Below are 20,150 nucleotides of genomic sequence, written 5' to 3' on the forward strand. Positions count from 1 at the left end.
AGCTTCTGTCTGGCATTCACAAAGGTCAGGTTCCATTCTCAGTACCAAATCCTTGTTAACTACTTGTTTCCAAGCCTGCTCATTTGATGGCAAATGCTGTAGCCCTACGTAGCATTGTCCCTTAGGTGCACAGGACTCAGATGTACCAAAAATGAAAATACTGGTACACAAAATGGTTAACATTTTTATCTGTGTACTTCAACAAAGTACAGGTATCACTGCCTCACACCTGTCATCCCAGCTACTCAGAAGGCAGGCATCAGGAGGATCACGGTTCAAAGCCAGCGCCAGCAAATAGTTCTGAGACCCTAATCTTGACCAAAAAAAAACCTTGGTGTGGTTCAAGGTGTAGGCCCTGAGTTCAAACGCAATGTCACAAAAAAAGAACTTGACGAATTCCTTTAAGAATGAAAAAGATACTTTTCAACATATGAACATTTTACTTTTATGTAATTGAAAGGACATGCTCTGAAGATGCAGTGCAATACAACAAGGGTTTCTGACTCAAAGCTGGCCTGATCTTGAATACACTAACAGTATGTAACAGAGCAGCTTTTCCTGCCCTTTATTTTTTTTGTGGGGGTCAGTACTGCAGAATGAACTCAGGGCCTCAAGCTTGCTAGGCAACTGCTGTGCCACTTAACTACATCTCCAGTCCTTTTGGGTTTTCAAAGTCTCCCAATAAATTTACACCGACTAGCCTTGAACCACAGTCCTCCTTCCTCCGAGTAACTGGGATTATAGGTGTGAGCCACCATGTCCACCACCTCACCCCAGCGTTCGGGAGGAGGCGTACCAGGGTCTTAAACTCAAAGACTTTCTGCCCAGAAGTGCTCAATGGCACCTTCTTCACCACTTCAGCTGCCTTTACTGAGGCCTCCAGAACCCTAGGAGGCAGGCACTTTCAGTTCTTGACCCTCATCAGCGGGTTCATCTAATCTTCCAAGTGTGTATCAATCAGTTGACTTCTGTCATCCTCACTCTTTAAAGCCAATAACTTCAGGACAAATGGACACTACTAACACAATGCCAGCCAGGATTTCAGTTAATCTCTTGCCCCCATAAAAACCCAGAGCTGGGGGCCCTAGTAGCCCACATCTATAGTCCTATCTGCTTGGGAGGATTGCAGTTAGATGCCAACCCCAGCAAATAGAACTTATCACCAAAATAACCAGAGCAAAACTGTCTGTCAGTGTGACCCAGGGTACAGAGTACCTGCTTTGCAAGTGCAAAGCCTTGAGTTCAAAACCCCAGTGCCACCAAAAAATAACTGAAAACCTAAGTCAGCCATTTCATTAGCATGCTCTAATAATTAATCTCAAACCTTTTGGTTTTCCTATCGCTTTTGAAGTTGGACAAATTATCCAGAAAATATGACTGAATTATCAAAAACCATTCAACTGGCACTAGGGATTGTATCGCATTGGGAAACCAGTTGTCTAGTATGCTAGTGGCCCTGGGTTCCAACCCCAGTGCAGCAAACAAGACCCCCATTAGACTGTGTCCACAGCTGGCAGAGTGGCTGAAGTGGTAGAATATCTGCTAGTGTGAGGCCAATCCCACTCACAAAACAAAACAAAAAAGATTGTGTACATGTTTTAGCTCTAAACACTGGCAATTAACACTGGCAATTGCTTCTGCCATCAAAATCTCATTTCTTCACCTCACCATACCTTTACCATTTGACTATGCACTCCTCCTTTGCCATTTGACTCAATTCACTTTCTAAAAGGCTGCTGGCACAAGGAGGCTTTTCAAAGGCTCAATTGAGGATTATTTGTCACCAAACTTTCCAGACCAAAAAGTCCCCCATAGGGCATTTAAAGCCCTGCAACTAACAAATGAGTTTCTTAATCAAACATCACAATGGCCTAAATTTTAATGTGCATCAATACACCAATTGTTCTTTCTTATGAGCTGGTGGTGTAAGTCACCCTGTATCCCACCCCCACCAAGACTTTGCTATCTACGTAACAAATGAAATGAGCACTGCATTTTCGTCACTCTTAATTGCACATCTAGTATCATAGTGAAATTCTGATGGCAAAGTTTTCTATAGGAATGGTATTTTTTAAATTATCTGTATATTAATTATTTTCTGAGGGAATTATTCAGTAAACAGTATTCTTTGTCGTACTCACATACTTCTATTTCCTTTTAGCAAATCCCCCTCCCAATTATCCCCACCCAAGGGCAGTGTTACAGAAGCATTAACCACCCATGCCTTGCTCCTCTTGGCTTCAATTTGAAACTTTAGGGCTTTGTTAGCAATAAAAAGACACTAAAGAATGTGAACTCCCACAGAAGCTATCTGAATAAGATTATGTACTGAACGAGGGCCTTAGAAGGAAACTGCTGAGCATGTGACCTCAGTAGTGTGAAGGCATGGGCCTAATTCCCAACATCATTGTTAAAAAGGTGGAGGGACCTTTCGACTCATACCATTTTTCTGGAACTTTGCCCTTTGATGTTCAATTTTGCTGTGGAAATAAAAAAGTATCTTAGGACCTTACCAAATGATGGCTAGTGGAAAAACACAGCATCCAATGCTTTTTTAGTTTCTGAAGGCACAAAATGGCCACTCTAAGACTTCTGTAGGAAACTACTCGGGATTTTGGTAGAACTGAAGAAAAGCAAGCTGGGCACAGTGGCTGAAATCTGTAATCCCTCCTTCTCCATAGGCAGTTATGAGATTGAGTTCAAGAGGCCACTGGGCAGAAAGTGGCCCACCCATCATCCCAGCAATGCCAGAGCATAAATAGGAGGACCACCCCAAGGGAACCATGAGACCCTATCCCAAAAATGTCTAAAGCCAAAGGGCTGGGTGGGGCAATGGTGGTGCTCAAGCCATCGCTCAAGTGGTGCTGCACCTGCCTATCAAGTATGAGGCTGTGTGCAACCCCAGTCATCACAAAAAAGAAGTTTCTTACATGTTTGGGAATCATTTAACTACTGTCACATGACCCAGATAAAATAATTAAAAGACAAACCACCAGGACACTAAATGAATCCATGAATTAAAAAACACTGTACTAAGAATTCTGCAAGCCTCAAAAGGCAATGTTGCACGGACAAGACTAAGCAGTTACATTAGGCTTATCAAAACACATTTCAACAATCCCTTTTCAGAACCTCAAAGATGCTACAGGTCAATTGTTATCCGGTATCTAATGATTCCTTAATAAAACAGAAGCAATTAATGTAGGCACAGAAAAATCAAATGCAGCATTACCGGATTGTTGGACAAAAATATACTCCAACCCAGTGTTTTTCTTCAGTAATTTTAATCATAAAAATCTTTCATGGTCTCCAAAAAAAAAAAAAAAAAAAACACAACAGTCTGGCAGTACAAAAATATACAACTAGAGGAGAATAGCAACAGGCCTGTAACCTGGCTATGTATATTATTAAAGAGGATTTAATATCATTCTGGATTAAGAAGCACTATACCAAAATAATCACCTGAATCTCCCGATCCATCTATACAGGAACCACTAGTGCCTGCAATCCAACAGCGTGGAGGATGTCATCTATAGATCACATTATCTTTTAAAGTGTAAGTTACTCAAGTAGATAAATGGTACATAAAGGTATCTATGCTGAAGTTTCTCTGGCTAGTTCCTAAACTTTAACTTTTTGCTTAAGACATGGAGGTCAGAGGTAGCCCACAATGAACCAAGAACTCCACAGACCAAATTAAATTTTCTTGGAAGCATTAACAGTCTCAGATCATTCTTTAATCATCATTGGGGAGTTAGTGACCTCTAGTGAATACCTATAGTCACCACACCATAGGTCAAAGTTGCATGACTCAACTTAGTACTACACTCAACTCAGAAAAATGGACAAGATTTGCTAATCTGACCTGTAGTTTAGATATTACAGGATTTTTGTAAGATGCAAATAGTCACAATCTAAGTGTCGATTTTAACAATTTCCACACTGCACATTTTTTACAAGCCATAAAATTGTGCTAGGATGAGGCTAACTCCCTCATGAGTCAACTGTCAGGTTCCAAATTACTTCTACGTTAGCCACATGATATCCACAATTTCCTTTTTATAAAATTCCTTACAATTTGACTGAAGTTGTGTACTGCCCCCCACCAAAATCTCATGTTGCGTGTCCATCTGTAAGAGCTATCGTGGCTTGTTCCTAACACGAACAACTTTTATGCTATGGAGAAATGCCAAAGGACAAAAAGGCCTAAAAACCAAGAGTTCCCAGAAAATCAACAGGGAGTCTAAGTGTCTTCCCTGAACATGTCAGTTTGCTAAGGTTCACACTGAACCTTCCAGACTCCAATTCTCTCCTTTCTTGTTAGGTGAAAGGTTAACAGTGCCACTGGACATAATGCTTTAGGACCTATATATTAATATACCTTCACAGGCTGAACTCAATTCAGTGACTATCTTTCTTTTTAAAAGACAAAGTCAGTACAGCATAATCCAAAACTATTTTGAAAGAGCACATTTAAGGAAACTAAGGCACAAGACTGTTGCATTATGATTTAATCTAATTGCACAAAAAATTTGAAATCACAACTCCTCCCGATTTCTAACCAGAAGGGTATGCATGCCTCCATATTCAACTGTGCACTGTTACATTTGAACCATGTTGTGAAGTTTACATCATGATGGATCAGTTTGGAATTCCCATGCAACACCTCAAATTATAAAATGGAAGCAAATTTCAAAACTTTGTGGACATGCTAAAGGTAAAAGCCATTTTTTTTTATGGGCAACTTATTTTGGATTACAATATACCAGGTTGCGGCTTACTTTAAAAATGTTAGTTAAGTACCATGGACCCCAAACTGGCTTCAACCTCTAAAATAGACAACTACTAATAATCACTCAGGGTTACAACCAAAAATTCCCAAGACTCATTCATAGTGCCTTCTCAGTTGTGTTTCTTATAAACTATGTGACCAACTGCTTTCCATGGGTTGAGAACAATGGTAACAGTGGGTTCAACTGACTATTACACAATTATGCTAGTATTTTATTAATTCAAAAGCACTTTACAAGAAAATATAAGTATGGCTTCCAATAGGAATGTTATACCTGGACTTGGTACTCACAGATTTTGAGTTTGCAAGGAAACACAGGCTTTCAAGTTAAACAACAATTTGTAACCAAAACTTTAATCCCAAGGATTCTCACAAAACATATTACAAATGACAGCATGAAAAGAAAATCTTGCACAGTAACTCAATAGTTCAGCTCTACAATGTACCCTTAAACTGGCAGGACATAGGATTTTGAAATCTCAAATTTCCAAATAATTAACAAGTGTGTGTTCTTATTCATATTCAACAATCCCATAAGGAACTTATGACCTAAGCAAAGGTAAACTTTCTTTAAACATCAGATTCTACACCAACTAGGCAACCTCTGCCCAGGGTGAAGACTAGCTAGATTTTTTAAAAACTTCATCTAGTTTAATGGTGCAGCTTTCATCTTTACCTGATGGCTTGTGATCACAGCCGCTTTTTTTAAAAGACTGCTTTTACATCTACAGCTGCATTGTTTCTCAGCTATGCAGGAAAGTAAATCTTAGTTCAATTTCTGCCTGTTTTGTTTCTGTAACATTAGCACATCACACTTTAACTGGGCAGGGTTTAGGTTTATTTCAGTCTATGCAAGACTAAAGTTCAAAGCAAATTCAATCTTGCTTAAGGGAACATTGTAAAGTAACATTTCTTGGTATTATGTGCTTCATATGATCCATTTCAAACCATAGAATGTTACATTGTTATGTATGTCACTGTTCCAAGAGACAAATAAATTTGAACCGCTAAAACATCTTAAAAATGCACCAAGCTTATGAAGTCTCAAACAAAACTTGAATTTTCTGTACATACTCCTGTCAAATGAACTTATTTCCTGTACACTTCTCTTGCAAACTGGTCTTCTATTTCCTTTCATTTGACCTAGACCGGCTAGGGGGAGAAAAAAAAAAAAAAAAGAAATCTGTAACTTAGTGTCAGTGGTATAACATCAAAAAAACACTCAAGGCTTTTTAAAATTCAGTGCATTATGTATGCAATGTCTTAAAGTGGCTTAAGTCATTATTGTATCTTACCTACGAGACCTAGAGAAGGATCGAGACGGTTTGTGATTTCTTTCCCGAGACAGTGATCTCTCTCTTCTCCTATCTCTAGAAAGGGACCTAAAGCCAAAAAAAAAAAAAAAAAGGGGGGGGGGGAATGTTACGGTAATTCAGTTATAGTAACTACACCCAGCAGAGAATCTTAAACCTGGCTCATTCAACAATTTTAATGCTGGTTTTATAGACTGCTTGATTCACTACTAGAGTTAAGATCTACTCCCATTAATCATTCTACAAATTTTACCCTAGTTTTATTTATCACTCGATTATTGCTCAAGTTAGGATCCATTCCCATTAATGAAGTTATTTGGGAAATGGCTTACACACTGCCATTTCTGAGAATGTGGTCCAAAATGAAAATTTACCTGCTCCGGCTGCGAGAGAAGCTTCTCCTTCTTGGAGATCTAAAAGCAGAAACAGGAAAATTAGACTAATTGTCAACTTGCATTTATGGCGTGAGGCATTTCCCAACTTTTCAATCTCACTGTTGGGCCCAGTGAATGTGCCGGAAGAACTGGCACCCATCGTCCAAAAATAAAAAAAGAAAAGAAAAAAAAGGCACAGAAGGATTAAGGAACAAAAAGCTCAAGTGAAAAGCAGGTATTCCAACCAACCATGGATTCATTTTAACAAAGAATGCTTCACAGCAGATCTGTCCAATGCAAAACTTCATGTCAAACTAACTTCACTACCCAAACACCACACCAAATGTAGTCCCACAAGTAGTTCCAAAAACAGTACCATAAACCAGTATTTGGAACCCATGCAAACCTGTAAGTCCGTAACAAGACTTTAGGTACCAGGTGGATAGTGTAATTTTTGTGAAAATGCGGTAGGTGTAAATACTGATGCCACTTAGTGCTACATTAGAACTGCATTTGTGATCGTCACATTTAAGAGTGTGTTTAGGCTTATCAAAATTACCTTAGCTTGGCCCACACTTCACCCCCAAATTTTTAAAATTTTGAAAACTGTTAGTAAAACCATTTAAAGGTGATAGGATTCAACAAATTTTTGCTAGGAAGAAAAGCTAGAATCTGTTAGAGATTAAAATTTTTAGTTTGGCATCTCACACATGCAAATAAGTTCCACTTGAAGGTCTAGTTACAGTATGAGTTCCCTATCACCCTTAAAAGTTTTTCAAGCAATATATATGTACGTTACCATTCAATTATGCACAGCCAGCCTTTGATCCAGAAAAAAGAATTACTTTAAGCCGCTTACTCCTTATTTTAACCAGCAGTAAACTGTATAAGCAGGAAAAACTTACTAGTTTTGGGTTTCAACAAGCTAGAAATGGTGAGGTGAGGCTGCCGGACTGACGGCCAGGAAGAATTTGCTGAAAAGGTTTTGCCAGATGTTGCGTTGGATTTAGTTGGTTGGCGAAGGGGGTGTTGTGGATTTTTCCTGCTTTTTTGTTAGCCGAAGGCTGCTGCTGTAGTTGTTGTGAAGACATTTGGTAAATAAACAGCTGAGCTGATTGGCCAGGAATGTGTGGGCGGTCGAGGTGGCTGCTGCCGATTTGGTTAAGGTTGGAGAGAAGGCTGAGAGAAAACAGCATGCTCGGGAACCAAAGGGCGGTGCAACCTGACGACTGGCCAGCCTGGGTCATGTGAAACGACACCAGCCAAGCTGAATGGGGCGCGCTGGTCACATGACGCTGAAAGGGCTAGTTGACTGGCTAATGCAGATTCAGAGGGTGGTGAGAAGAGACATGATGGTGACTCTGTAACGGGGTTCATTTTTATTAATAGATGGACCAAAAAGCACAAAAAAAATGAAAAAAAAAAAACAAGCCATCAGTACAACCATCTATTAGCTAACAAATACTCTTTATTATGATGGGCAACAGTGTGGTGGTGTTTTTCAAAATAGCAAAAGGGGCAAGATTTTGAACTCCTATCTCCTAGGAGGACTTCACTCACCTGTAAGAGGTAAATTTAGTCCTATAAACTATTTTGGAGGTTTGAGGAGATGAGGAGTTCGTGACCAGACAATACTGTCCGGTCCAAGAATGATGCCATTTTCAATTACAAAAAAAAACTGAATTTCTCTCCTATTTGGGATTCAAGAACAGATGACTGGGTTTACTTCTCTTTTTAGGCCCCTTTATTGGTCAGTGACTTAAGTTTCAGAATGATTTCCACTTTACCAGTTGTAACATTAAAATAGCTGCCTGCTTGATAAATATTACAATTGTGCTAGTAGAAAACACATTTATGTGAAGAGCTAGAGTTGAATGTAATGTTTGTCATTATGGAGTCAAGAAATGGAAAAAGGCCTAAACTGAAGTATAAGGGAAGACTTGGAAAGATGCAACTAGAAGATGAACTAGAAGATAGATCCAAGACAGAAGTTACTGACTACCAACATGAACAGTACCTACAGAAAAAAGCCAACACTCAGCACAACTCACATACCCCAAACTACACCCAGCCAACGTTTCGTAGCAACCTCGGATTCTTCAAAGTTTAAAACCCACCAACAAACTTTAGGAGAAAACGCCTGCTCCTACTAGCTACTCCGTTACACCAACACCTCTAAAACGCGCTCTCAAGTACCTGCGCCGGGGTGGCGGACTCCTCCTTCGATAATCATCTCGAGGGCGACGACCCCAAGAGGGAGGTGGGCCACGGTTTCGACTTCTTTTCTCACCATTCGATAGTTCCACTCGAACACGGCAGCCACATAGTGTTCTATGGGGGAGAAGAAACATGATTAAAACATTCTCTCTGAAATGTGTGCTGAAGCTAAAGTTACAAGCTGCATGTCCAAAAGCTGTAATATCCAACTCTTTTGCTTCCCTTATTTTTCTAATATAAAAGTGATCTTGATTCCCAGTTCAAATTAAATGGAAGTCAAGTGGGATTTTTTAAAAACACCAACTCACAAGGAACCAATTTTTTTTTTATCATTTGTTAACAGTTGGCATGATTATTGAACACTTGTTAATAATAGCTGTAATGTAAGGGAGAAGACCCTAGATTTATAATTTTTGGTAGTACTGGGATTTGAACTCAGGGCCTCATGCTTTAGAACCACTCTGCTAGTCCTCTTCTACGTTGGGCGTTTTTGAGATAGGATCTTGTGAACTATTTGCCTAGGCTGGCTTCAAACTGAGCCTCCTTATCTCTGTCTCCAGAGTCTTAAGATTTTTAACTGTGAGCCACTGATGCCTGACACAGCCATTACTTTAGATAAACCATGCATGTGCACAGTAGCTGGGAAGTGGGCCCTGTCAGACCCTTTCTCATTGTAAGAGGATCCCAAAGCACTGTGACTTGCTTTGAGACATATTCTGAATCACAATTTCAGTTTTCAGGATTAAAATCCAGAAAAAAAGAAGTCAACACCTGTTGCTGTAAGACTCAGGTGTCATTTGCCCACCAACTGTACAGCACTATAAACACAATAAAAATAGTAACTGATTCACACTTCTGAGATAAAATATTTCTTACATGTGAAAGTAGAATAAGGCCCATGATTTTTTTGGAACAATTATCAGTTCATAGCTATAAACATTATCTGCTCCCTTGTTTCCAAACTTTGAAAAGTCACCTAAAAAACTTTCACAAAATTCTAAAAATTAAAAAAAAACAAGCAACACACTGTACCATTAACATTCATTAATCATGAAAATTACCTTCCATCTAGCTCTCGAACAGCATCAGCTGCATCCCGGGGATCCTCAAATTCAACAAAAGCAAAGCCAGGAGGGTTTCTAGCAACCCACACACTTCGGAGTGGTCCATAGTAGCCAAAAGCACGTTCCAATTCAGTCTTGTTGCCATTGTTTCCAAGATTTCCTACATAAACCTTACAGTCCAAGGGGCAGGAATCACGATGCATTTCTGTAACAAAAAATAACCAAAAATATTAACTTACCCACCTGACCTGCAATTGAAAATAATTACAAAATGCTAAAAACCAATCTAAGTACTACTCTCCAAAGACCAATTTCACCCTCATTTTTACTCCCAGGTAAACAAAATATTAAAAAGCCTCCTTGAGGAAAAAAACACTGGAGGATCAATTATCACAATATGGTCCTTAAATCGGAACTTAACCTGTTATTTCATTTCACCCTCAAAATACAGCATTTAGAAAACTTTACAGGGACAAAAAACCTAAATGAAACTGCTGAAAAACAGGAAAGCCAGTACTTCCCTTATTTTCCTAGTACATAAAATACAGAATGGATGAGGCTTGCCAGCTTAACTTCAAAGTAAATGTAGCTTAAATCTCTCTTCCCCTCTCCAAAGAAACATGGCCACGACAAGACAACCATTTTGGACATTTTACATTACCCCTTCTCCCTCCCTCACAAATAGTTGGCATATAAGATATTACAAACAACACTTTAAAAAAAAAGGTTATGCTTCCCCATCATTTATCTACAGCCACCATATTTAGACTAGGTGACACAGAAGTGCCTTCGTAAGCCAAAATTTAATTTAATAAGGCCAGACATTTTCATTTAAAAATATTTCCTTGATACAATGCCTCAGGCACTTCCTGTTCTACAGAAACAGTGCTTGTATCTCATGTAATGAACAGACCAAAAGGTTCTTAAAACAGCAAAACCAAGCGTCATTAGTTTTTAAAAATGTGTGCTGGAGAACGAGTGGAGGGGCTATAGTGGTAGAGCCCCTGCCTAGTAATAGTGAGGGCTCTGAATTCACACACCCCAGTACCACGTTAAAAAAAAAAAAAAAAAAAAAGACAAAAAGCCCCGTCTATTAAGAACGTGGACTGGGGATGTGGCTCAAGCCATAAAGCCCAGGCCTACCAAATTAAAAAATTTTTTAAAAATGTAAGCTCGAGGCAGACTGTAGCTCGGTGGTACAGCGCTTACCTAGCATGTACAGCCCTGAGGTTTGATCCCCGGTACCGCCAAAGAATAAACTCATGGCAGCACTTTCCAATAAACAATAGGCGCTAACCCAAGACCCTCAGCACATAAAAAAAGCAAAATGTGATATAGCATACGAAGAAATACTGAGCAGCGTGTGGACAAAGTGCTACAAGAGGAAAACCTCACGACGACGCAGACTTAAAGGCAGAAACGAAAGTGCGCATGCGGAGTCCACGGCGTAACACAGCTTCGTCCAGAAAGACCGTGGTGGCCCGGGGTGGAAGAGCACTGAGGGAACTGAGAGCGGCCCTTCGAGGTTCTGGATCCCTCAGGGGCCTCAGAAACGTCTGAACTTGGAGACTGCACAACGCTGGGGATGTTCAGAAGCCAGGCGAGGAGGGCTACAATCCCCGGACTCCACCGGGGCGGAAGGATGGCGACCTGGAGGCCAACTGGGGAAGACGGAGCGCCCGCAGTAAAGAACTCTTCAGAGACGCGGGTGGCTCCCACCTGTAATCCTAGTTACTCGGGAGGCTGAGCTCAGCATGGGCAAATAGTTGAGACCCCATCTCCAAAATAACCAGAGCCAAACAGACTGGAGGTGTGGCTCAAGCAATAGAGCGCCTGCTTTGCAAGTGCGGAGCCCTGAGTTCAAATCCCAGTCCCACCAAAAGAAAAAAGAAAAATCCCTACGCGACCATTTCGTACATCTCACGAACAAAACCCAAGTGACAAAAGAGCATCTAACCAAGGCCTCACAGCACTGCGGGGTCACAGCTCATCCACGTGCCGGGCGAAGCCAGCGCCCTCAGTAATCCAGCTCTGCAGGCCTCGCCTTCACCCCGGTGCGACTTCAAAGCCCCAGGCCGCAGCGTCCCACTCGCCGTGACCGCGCCCAACCCCTCGGCGACCGGCCTCACAGAAGCGCCCTCCCAAGCCGGGTCCCGGGCCTGTTCACGCGGAGCAGCCGCAACCACGACGCGACTCAACCCCGAGGCCCGTCCGCGTGAAGGGAGAAAAGCGGACCCGGGCCGTACAGAGCCGAAACCAAAGCACGAGAGCGGGACCGAAAGGCCCCCTTCTCGACCAGTGCCTCGAGAACTAAAAGCCATCGAGACACCGCCCCGGGAAAACGACGACGCCCTCCCCCCAAAAAAGGCGCCATAAACCTCAAAGGCCGCGACCTGGCGCACCCCAACTCTCCGGAAACCCCCCTCACGCCTGCCCACCCCCAACTGGGGTACCAAGACACCTCCACCCCAAGACCAAGAAAGACCCTCTGACGGCCGGGAGCCCCCGCCACCGCCCCGCGCGGAACGTCACAAAATGGCGGCGGCGCCTCTTTGTCTCAAGCTGGCGCCGCCATTCAGGGAGGCCCCACCTTGACACTGATAAACTCCACAGCCCTCTTTTCTTCGCTGGTCCCTTACCGAGATCGTGGGGTAGAAATACCAAGGCTCAAATCCACGCACTGACAGGCCTTCCTCCTCCCCTCCGGCTCAGGTCCCAGAGATGCTCGAGCTCCCCCGGCGTCCACGAAATGGCGGACCACCGCCTTCTCCTCGCGTCTATTTATAAGGCATCTGCGTGTCACGTGATAGGGCGGGTCCTCCAATGAGAGGCGGCGGAGGGCGTGACGTAGCGGCTACCAACGCTGCGAGAGTCGCAGTTGCTGGGAGCGCGCCGTCCGTTCCGTCAGGTAGGCGGAGACGCGTGGTGGCGCGAGCTCGTCGCCGCGGTCTGGCTCCTTCTTGGCTGTTGTTCCCGCCTTGTCAACCCCGCCCCAAGTTACCCACAGACCCTGCTCCCTCGCTGAGTAGACACCACCGTCGCTGTGACTCCCAAACACTGACGACATCCAGCCGTTGGCGCCTAACGAAATGAAAGCCTGGGATGATTTCATTAATCGTATTGGGGGCAGTGAGGCTGGAACCCAGAGCTTGGCGTTTACCAAAGTGGCTGCCATTTGTTCCCAAGGTCACAGCTGTTTGTGAGCCACCGGGCACCAGGCTGGCCCTACCGAAGATATTAGCCTGGCCCTGGAAGGTTCGCCCAACTCCAGCTGGTTTGCCGCCTTTCACCCCCAAGCCCCAGGGCTTGGGCGACATGTCACCGTCAAGTAACAGGAAAGGGACGTTTCTGAAGAAGATCGAGTTAAATGCGGGGCACCTGGGTCTCTCCAGGCTCCTCTAGGGAGAAGAGCCACAGGAATAAATACTGAGGGGAAAGCTGTGATGGTGAGGAAATGTCCACGTCCTGCCCCCAAACGCACTCAGCCTACCCCTCTGTCCAGTCTCACCTGTGTCTGCTCTGCACAGAGAAAGTCACCGAGTCTTCAGTCGTCTCCCTCCCTGCACTGAGAGCTAGGCCAGTGGCTTGCTTAGGTTTTTATTTGGCCTGCTGTTTTCTTTTGAAGCCTGTGTCTCACTGTGACTCTAACAAGTAGTGGACAGAGGAATGCAAGGGTTTCACAGCTCTGAGCCTTGGTTTCCCCACCTGTAAAATGGGGCTTCATAGCTCAAAGAGGGGGAAGTGGGACCTACAGTTGTTGAGCCATTACCAAAATGTACCCTCAGCACAATAATAACTAAAAAATAAAGTGAAAAAAAGATGTTTTGGGTTTTGGCAGCACTGGAATTTGAACTCAGGGCCTCAGTGCTTGCTAGGCAGGCACTCTACCCCTTAAGCCACTCCACCAGCCTAATTTCTTAAAAAGTGATATATCTAAATGAACTGGCACATATTCTGCCCTTTGAAAATGCTCTTTACCAATCTCATTATCCCTCTACTTTTGAAACTGTTTGTGTCATGCTAGTCAAACATGTCCTTTTTTGTTGTTATTTTGGGTTAGGTTTGGTTTGGTTTTGGTCTTGGAGACAAGGTCTTGCTCTACTGTAGCCCATGCTGCCCTCAACTCTTGATCCTTCTGCGTCTGCCTCCCAAGTGCTGGAATTACAGGCAAGCACCACTGAGCCCAGCAAGCACCATGTCTTTTACTGGAACACTTTTAATCCCTTCCACTCTATCCATGAATGCATTATGTACCTCTTCTGGCCACACAGAGGGTCTATCCGCCAGGGGTCTCAGCCAAGTGAATCACCCATTTTCTATGTAGTACTTCAATGTTCCTTTAAATGTATACAACCACCCTTCATACACTAGAACCATATGAAGCTTCAAGGGAACATCAGAATTTCCTGGTAGGGACACAGAATGGGGATCATGAGTTGTAGTGAACATCTCTTGATCTTTTTTGGGGGTCCAACCTTCTCATGTCATTGACTAAGGTGTGGTGGGGCCCTAATCCCATCATTTCAGAGACCAGGAGATGGCTGGGTGACCACCCCTGATTAATGAAATCATTCTAGTTTTCAACCTCTCCCACCCCCAATGAGGAATCAGGGGAAGTGGTCCGGGTGGAGCAACCAGCTGCTAATTCTGGCACGGCTGTTAGGCCCACCAGAAAGGTAAGCTCATTTCTTCTGGCCAGCATAGTGGCCAGGGAGCCACTATTTCCAGCAGGGAAGAAGCTGCTTGCAGTGGACCCAACCCACTGGGAGGGACAGTTGAGAGATGGGACTTCTTATCTGGAGCCCTGGAGATGTTTAAGACTTTTGGAGGGGCCAGAAGTACAGTTCAAATGGTAGAGTGTGCTGGACCCCTGTAAGCCTAGCTGCTTGAGAGGCTGAGATCTGGAGGATCAAGGTTCAAGGCTAACCCAGGCAAATAGCTCATGAGACCCTATCTCCAAAATAACTAGAGCAGAATGGACTAGAGGTGTGGCTCAAGTGGTAGAGCACCTGCGTAGCAAGCATCTGCTTTGCAAGTGCAAAGCCCTGAGTTCAAACTCAAGTCTCGCCCACCAAAAACCAAAATGGTAGAGCACCTACCTAGCAAGCGTGATACCCTGAGTTCTAATCCCATGGCACCACCAAATGGGGATAAAAAAGACTGCTGGCAGCCGGACTTGATGGCTTGTGCCTGGAGCCCCAGCTACTCAGGAGGTAGAGTTTGGGAGGATTGAGGCTCAATGTCAGCCCTGGCAAAAGTTAGCAGTACCCATCTCTACCAACAAGGTGGGTGGGTTGTGCACAGTTGTGATCCGTCTATGCAAGGGGTGTGAGTCAGAGAATGGAGGTATGAGGCCTCTCACAAAAAGTGTGAGGCCCTGCCTTAAAACAAAAATTAGGGCTGGGGGCCTAGCTCAAGCAGTTAAGTGCTGGCCTAGCAAGCAAGAAGCCCTGGGTTCAAACCCCAGTACAGCCAAAAATAAATAAATAAATATAATTTTTTAAAAAATTAAAGTTAATTTTTTTTCTTTTTTGCCTTACTGGGGTTTGAACTCAAGGCCTACACCTTAAACCACTCCACCAGCCCTGTTTTCCAGATAGGTTCTCTGAAACTATTTGTCCTGGCTGGCTTCCAACCTCAGTCCTCCCGATCTCTGTCTCCTGAGTAGCTGGGATTACAGATGTGACCACAGTGCCCGGCTAAAGTTAAAGTTTTTAAGTTCCTGCTGGGGGCGGTGGTACACATCTGTAATCCCAGAACTCAAGAAGTGGAGACAAGAGGATGGAGAGCTCAAAGCTGGCCTGCAGTACATAGTGAGACTATCTCACAAACATCCCACAAACCAACAAATAAAAACCCAAGGAAAAATGTTACTAATGGCCAAGTGTGACTGGGCATAAAATTTGATATATATGTATATGTAAATTTTATATAGATATTTGTTTTTGTGGGTCTGGGGTCCGAACTTAGGGCTTCATGCTTGCAAAGCAGGCACTCTATTGAACCACACCCCCAGCCCAAGATTTAATATTTTAAGTGTTGTGATTGACTTCAAGTGTCCATAAGAGAAAATCTCTAAGAGCAGGAACCTGAACAATACTTCCTTAACTACTCTATTCAATCGAGGTCCTGGCAGTTACCCACAGGCACACTCCCAGGGTTACCCACAGGGAGCCGACAGTGGGCCAGGGCACTCCAGAGACAGCTCTGAGGCCCCCTGGGGCAAGGAAGGGAACAGCGTGGCCAGATCAACCAGGTGCCAGCTCCGGAAGAGAGGCTGTTAGCACCTGAGGTGGAGGAGCCCTGGCAGCTCAGTTTTGGGGCATACCTGGACCACACTCTTCCTGCAGTGCTGGCGACAGAAAGCGCCTACCACTGAGCCCCACCCCAGCCCCTTCTAGTCCCAAGCCCTTATGGTGACTTCGATGGCTCCAGAAGCCCTTAGGTCAGCAGGAAGTCCAAGGGCAACTGAGCTGAGTGATGCCACCTTAGAGGCAGGCTTCCAAGGCAAGCAGGGCAGGGGAGGCTGAACGGTGGATCGAGGGTAACCACTCAGTATGCGCAGCTACTTTAGTCCTAATTGAGATGGGCTCTAGAGGCAAAATGCAGGCTGGATTTCAAAGAAATATAAATATCTTACCCATTTTCATATTGATTTCATGTTCAAATGATAATTTTTTGGTTTTTTTTAATTTTTATTTTATTCATATGTGCATGCAATGTTTGGGTCATTTCTCCCCCCTTCCCCCGCCCCCTCCCTTACATCCCCCCTTACCCCCCCTTACCCCTCAATACCCAGCAGAAACTATTTTGCCCTTATCTCTAATTTTGTTGTAGAGAGAGTATAAGCAATAATAGGAAGGAACAAGGGGTTTTGCTGGTTGAGATAAGGATAGCTATACAGGGCATTGACTCACATTGATTTCCTGTGCGTGTGTGTTACCTTCTAGGTTAATTCTTCTTGAACTAACCTTTTTATGTTTTGTTTTGGCCGTACTGGGGTTTGAACTCAGGGCCTCACACCTGCTAGGCAGGTATTGTACCACTTGAGCCATATCCCCCAACCCTCAAATGATAATTTTTTAAAATTACACTATATTAAATAAACTATACATAAAAATAATAAATTGGATTAATAAAGTATGTTATTAAAATTAATTTAATGTTTTATACTTTTTTCTTCTGAGTCAGTCTCGATATGTAGCCCAGGCTGGCCTTGAACTTTTGATCTTCCTGCCTCAGGTTACCAGGTGCTGGGATTACAGATATGTACCACCATGCCTGGCTCTTTTGAACTCTGGCTACTGGAACACTAGATTTTTTTGTTTGTGTTCTTGTTTTGTGGAAAGGGAGTTTGGACTCATGGCTTCGAGCTTGCAAAGCAGTCGCTTTACTGCTTGAGCCATACCTCCAGTCCTGAACACTTGAAATTACATATGTGGGTTATCCTGGGTGCTCATGGGTCACACTGGTCATCCTTGCTACTCAGGAGGCAGAGAATAGAAGGATCAAGGTTTAAGCCAGCCTGAACAAAAAACTGAGACCTTATCTCAGAAATACTCAACATGAGGGGCTGGTGGCTTGACCTAAGTTGTAGAGCGCCTGCCTAAGAAGCGAAACACTGAGTTCAATCTCCAGCAAAAGTGTATTGTTAGGCCTCAACACCTCATCCCTGTGCCACTTAAACTCTGCTTGACCCTGGAGTTGTTTGGCTCCAGTAGGAATGTCCCCTCACCCCCACAGGAAATGTCTTGCTTCCCAGCGCCTGTACCAGAATACAGGGCCAAGTTCCTTGACGACTCTTAGCAACAGACAGTGGACAAGCCACGATGAAAAACTTCCCCCAGCCTTTACCAGGTCCTTCTCCTGTAAATCCCCTAGTCTGGAAGCAGCAGTGGGCTCTAGCATCTGCTGGAGGTCAAATCTCTTTATCTCTCTGCCTTTTCAGTCTAATGTATACAATTACAACAAAAGATTGTTTAAAGACTCATTTCGTTTTACGTCATGGATGAGTATATGAAAATACTGTTTCTCTAAATTAACACAGTTTTTTTTTTTTTTTAATCTAATTGCTTTTATACTTTAGTTTTGATCTTGCTGCTGCTTGTTTTCAGACAGGATCTCACTGTTCTGCCCAGGCTGGTCTCAAACTCCTAGGCTCAAGAAATTTTCCTGCCTATTTTCAGCTTGCTGAGTGATGGGACTACAGGATGCACCACTGTGTCCAGACTTCTGTGCATTTTTTAACCATGATATCATTATTACACATAAAATAATGAACAATAATTCCTTATCACCAAATATTCAGTGTTCAAATTTCCTTCATTACCTCATGAATAATTTTAGAGTTGGTTGATTTAATTTACCTTTTTTATTGTTGTTTGGTTCTTTTGAGACAGAGTCAGGCTTTAGCTCAGGCTGGCTTTGTACTTGCTTGTGACCCTCCTATCTCTACCTCTAAATGCTGAGATTATAGGCATGAACCACCATGACCTGCTCAGGTGATTTAATTTCTGATCCAAAAAAGATATACATTTATATTTGATTGATATGGTTCTAGTATCTTATTATAATTCTATAGGTTCTTCCTCCATGTTTTTTCTATATATATATATATATTTTTTTTTTTTCCTGGGGTTTAAACTTCAGGTCTCATGTTTGCTAAGCAGGTGAGGCAGGTGCTCTACCACTTGAGCCATTCTGCCAACCCTAAAAATAAAAAAAAATTTATTTTGGTGGGACTGAGGTTTAGAACTCAGTGCTTTGTGCTTGCAAAGCAGGTACTCTACCTGTTGAGCTATACCTCTAGCCCATGTTGCTCTGTTTGTTTGTTTTGGTAGCACTGGGGTTTGAACTCAGGGCCTATGAACTTGCTAGGTTACTCTACCCCTTGAACCACTCCACCAGCCCTTTTTTGTGATAGGTTTTTTTGAGATAGGATCTTGCAAACTATTTTCCCAGGGCTGTCTTCATCCTCCTGATTTCTGCCTCCTGAGTAGCTAGGATTACATGTGTGAGCCACTGGCACCCAGCTGCTTTAGTTATTTTGGACATGGAATCTCTAAAACTATTTGCCCCTACTGGCCTTGAACCTAGAGTCACAGGCGTGAGCCATAAGTGCCCAGCCATACAAAAAAAAATTTATTTTCTTTCTTTTTTTTGGGGAGATACTGGGGTTTGAACTCAGGACCTCACACTTGCTAGACAAGTGTTTTACCACTTGAGCCACTCTGCCAGCCCTTATTTCTTTTTTTATGATATATTTATTAAGTGTCAAAAGTACAAATAAATATATTTCATTTTATTTATTTATTTTTTCAATATAAAAAAAATTAGATAAAGGATTTCTTACAGAAGAGTCCCATTCAGGAGCACATTAAACACAATAAATGTTGAACAGTGACAGCATTTTAACCTTTCCCCAGGTAGGAATGCAGAGTCTACTTTCCATTTCAATAGCTCTTTTTTTCCCAGTTTCTTTAGTTTGATAAGATTACAGGCCCAGTGGCTGTAATCCTTGCTATTTAGGAGGCAGAGATCAGGAGGATCGTGGTTTGAAGCCAGTCCAGGCACATAGTTCTCAAGACTCTATCTCCAAAAAAACCTTCACAAAAAAGGGCTGGTGGAGTGGCTCAAGGTGTATACCCTGAGTTCAAACCCCAGTACCAGAAGAAAAGAAAGAAAGAAAACCTAGCCTCCAATGTGATGGTGTTAGGATCTCAGGGAGTGATTAGATCATGAGGTGGTCCAATCATGAATGAATTAGTGTCCCTATAAGGAGACTCCAGCCAAGCCAGCACTAATGGCTCATGCCCATAATCTCAGCTATTCAGGAGGCAGAGATCAGGAGGACTGTAGTTAGAAGCCAGCCTGGGCAGATAGTTCAAGAGACCCTATCTCAAAAATATCCAACACAAAAATTGGTGTAGTGGCTCAAGTGGTAAGAGTACCTGTCTAGCCAGTGTGAGGCCCTGAGTTCAAACCCCAGTACAACAAAAACAAACAACTGCTCCCATTTCTGTCTTCACTTTCCCACATGGACGACCCAAGGTGACAGTTGCCTTTTTATTATTTAGTGAGGCTCTTGTGCCTAGAAAGGTAAAATGATTGTTTCTGGTGTTCTGATTAAGATAGCATTTATTGAAGTTTCAAATTTTGCTTTGTTTTTATTTTCTTGTGGTGCTAGAGATTGAACTCCAGGCGTTGTGCATGCTAGGCAAGTGCTTTGACGCTGAGCTACATCCCTGACACTTCTTTGTTTATTTGTTTGTTTGAGACAAGTTCTCACTATGTAACCCAGGCTGACCTCAAACTCAAAATCCTCCTGCTTCAGTCTCTGAGTGCTGGGATTACAGGCATTCATATATCCATAATTTTTGCCATTTGAGGT

At 43.1% G+C, this 20,150-nt stretch overlaps 1 protein-coding gene across 1 annotated transcript; it reads right to left on the bottom strand.

The window, feature by feature from the left end:
• Positions 1-4,977: 4,977 nt before the first annotated feature.
• Positions 4,978-12,534, bottom strand: Srsf3 (serine and arginine rich splicing factor 3). The gene is made up of 6 exons (XM_020179570.2): positions 12,400-12,534; positions 9,758-9,965; positions 8,676-8,810; positions 6,480-6,518; positions 6,088-6,174; positions 4,978-5,944 (listed from the first exon to the last, which is right to left on the bottom strand). Exons 2-6 carry the CDS (start codon positions 9,961-9,963, stop codon positions 5,917-5,919), a joined length of 495 nt encoding a protein of 164 aa, XP_020035159.1. The 5' UTR covers positions 9,964-9,965; positions 12,400-12,534; the 3' UTR covers positions 4,978-5,916.
• Positions 12,535-20,150: the final 7,616 nt, after the last annotated feature.

Source organism: Castor canadensis, chromosome 8 (genome assembly GCF_047511655.1).
Source record: "Castor canadensis chromosome 8, mCasCan1.hap1v2, whole genome shotgun sequence".
Classification (NCBI taxonomy): domain Eukaryota; kingdom Metazoa; phylum Chordata; class Mammalia; order Rodentia; family Castoridae; genus Castor; species Castor canadensis.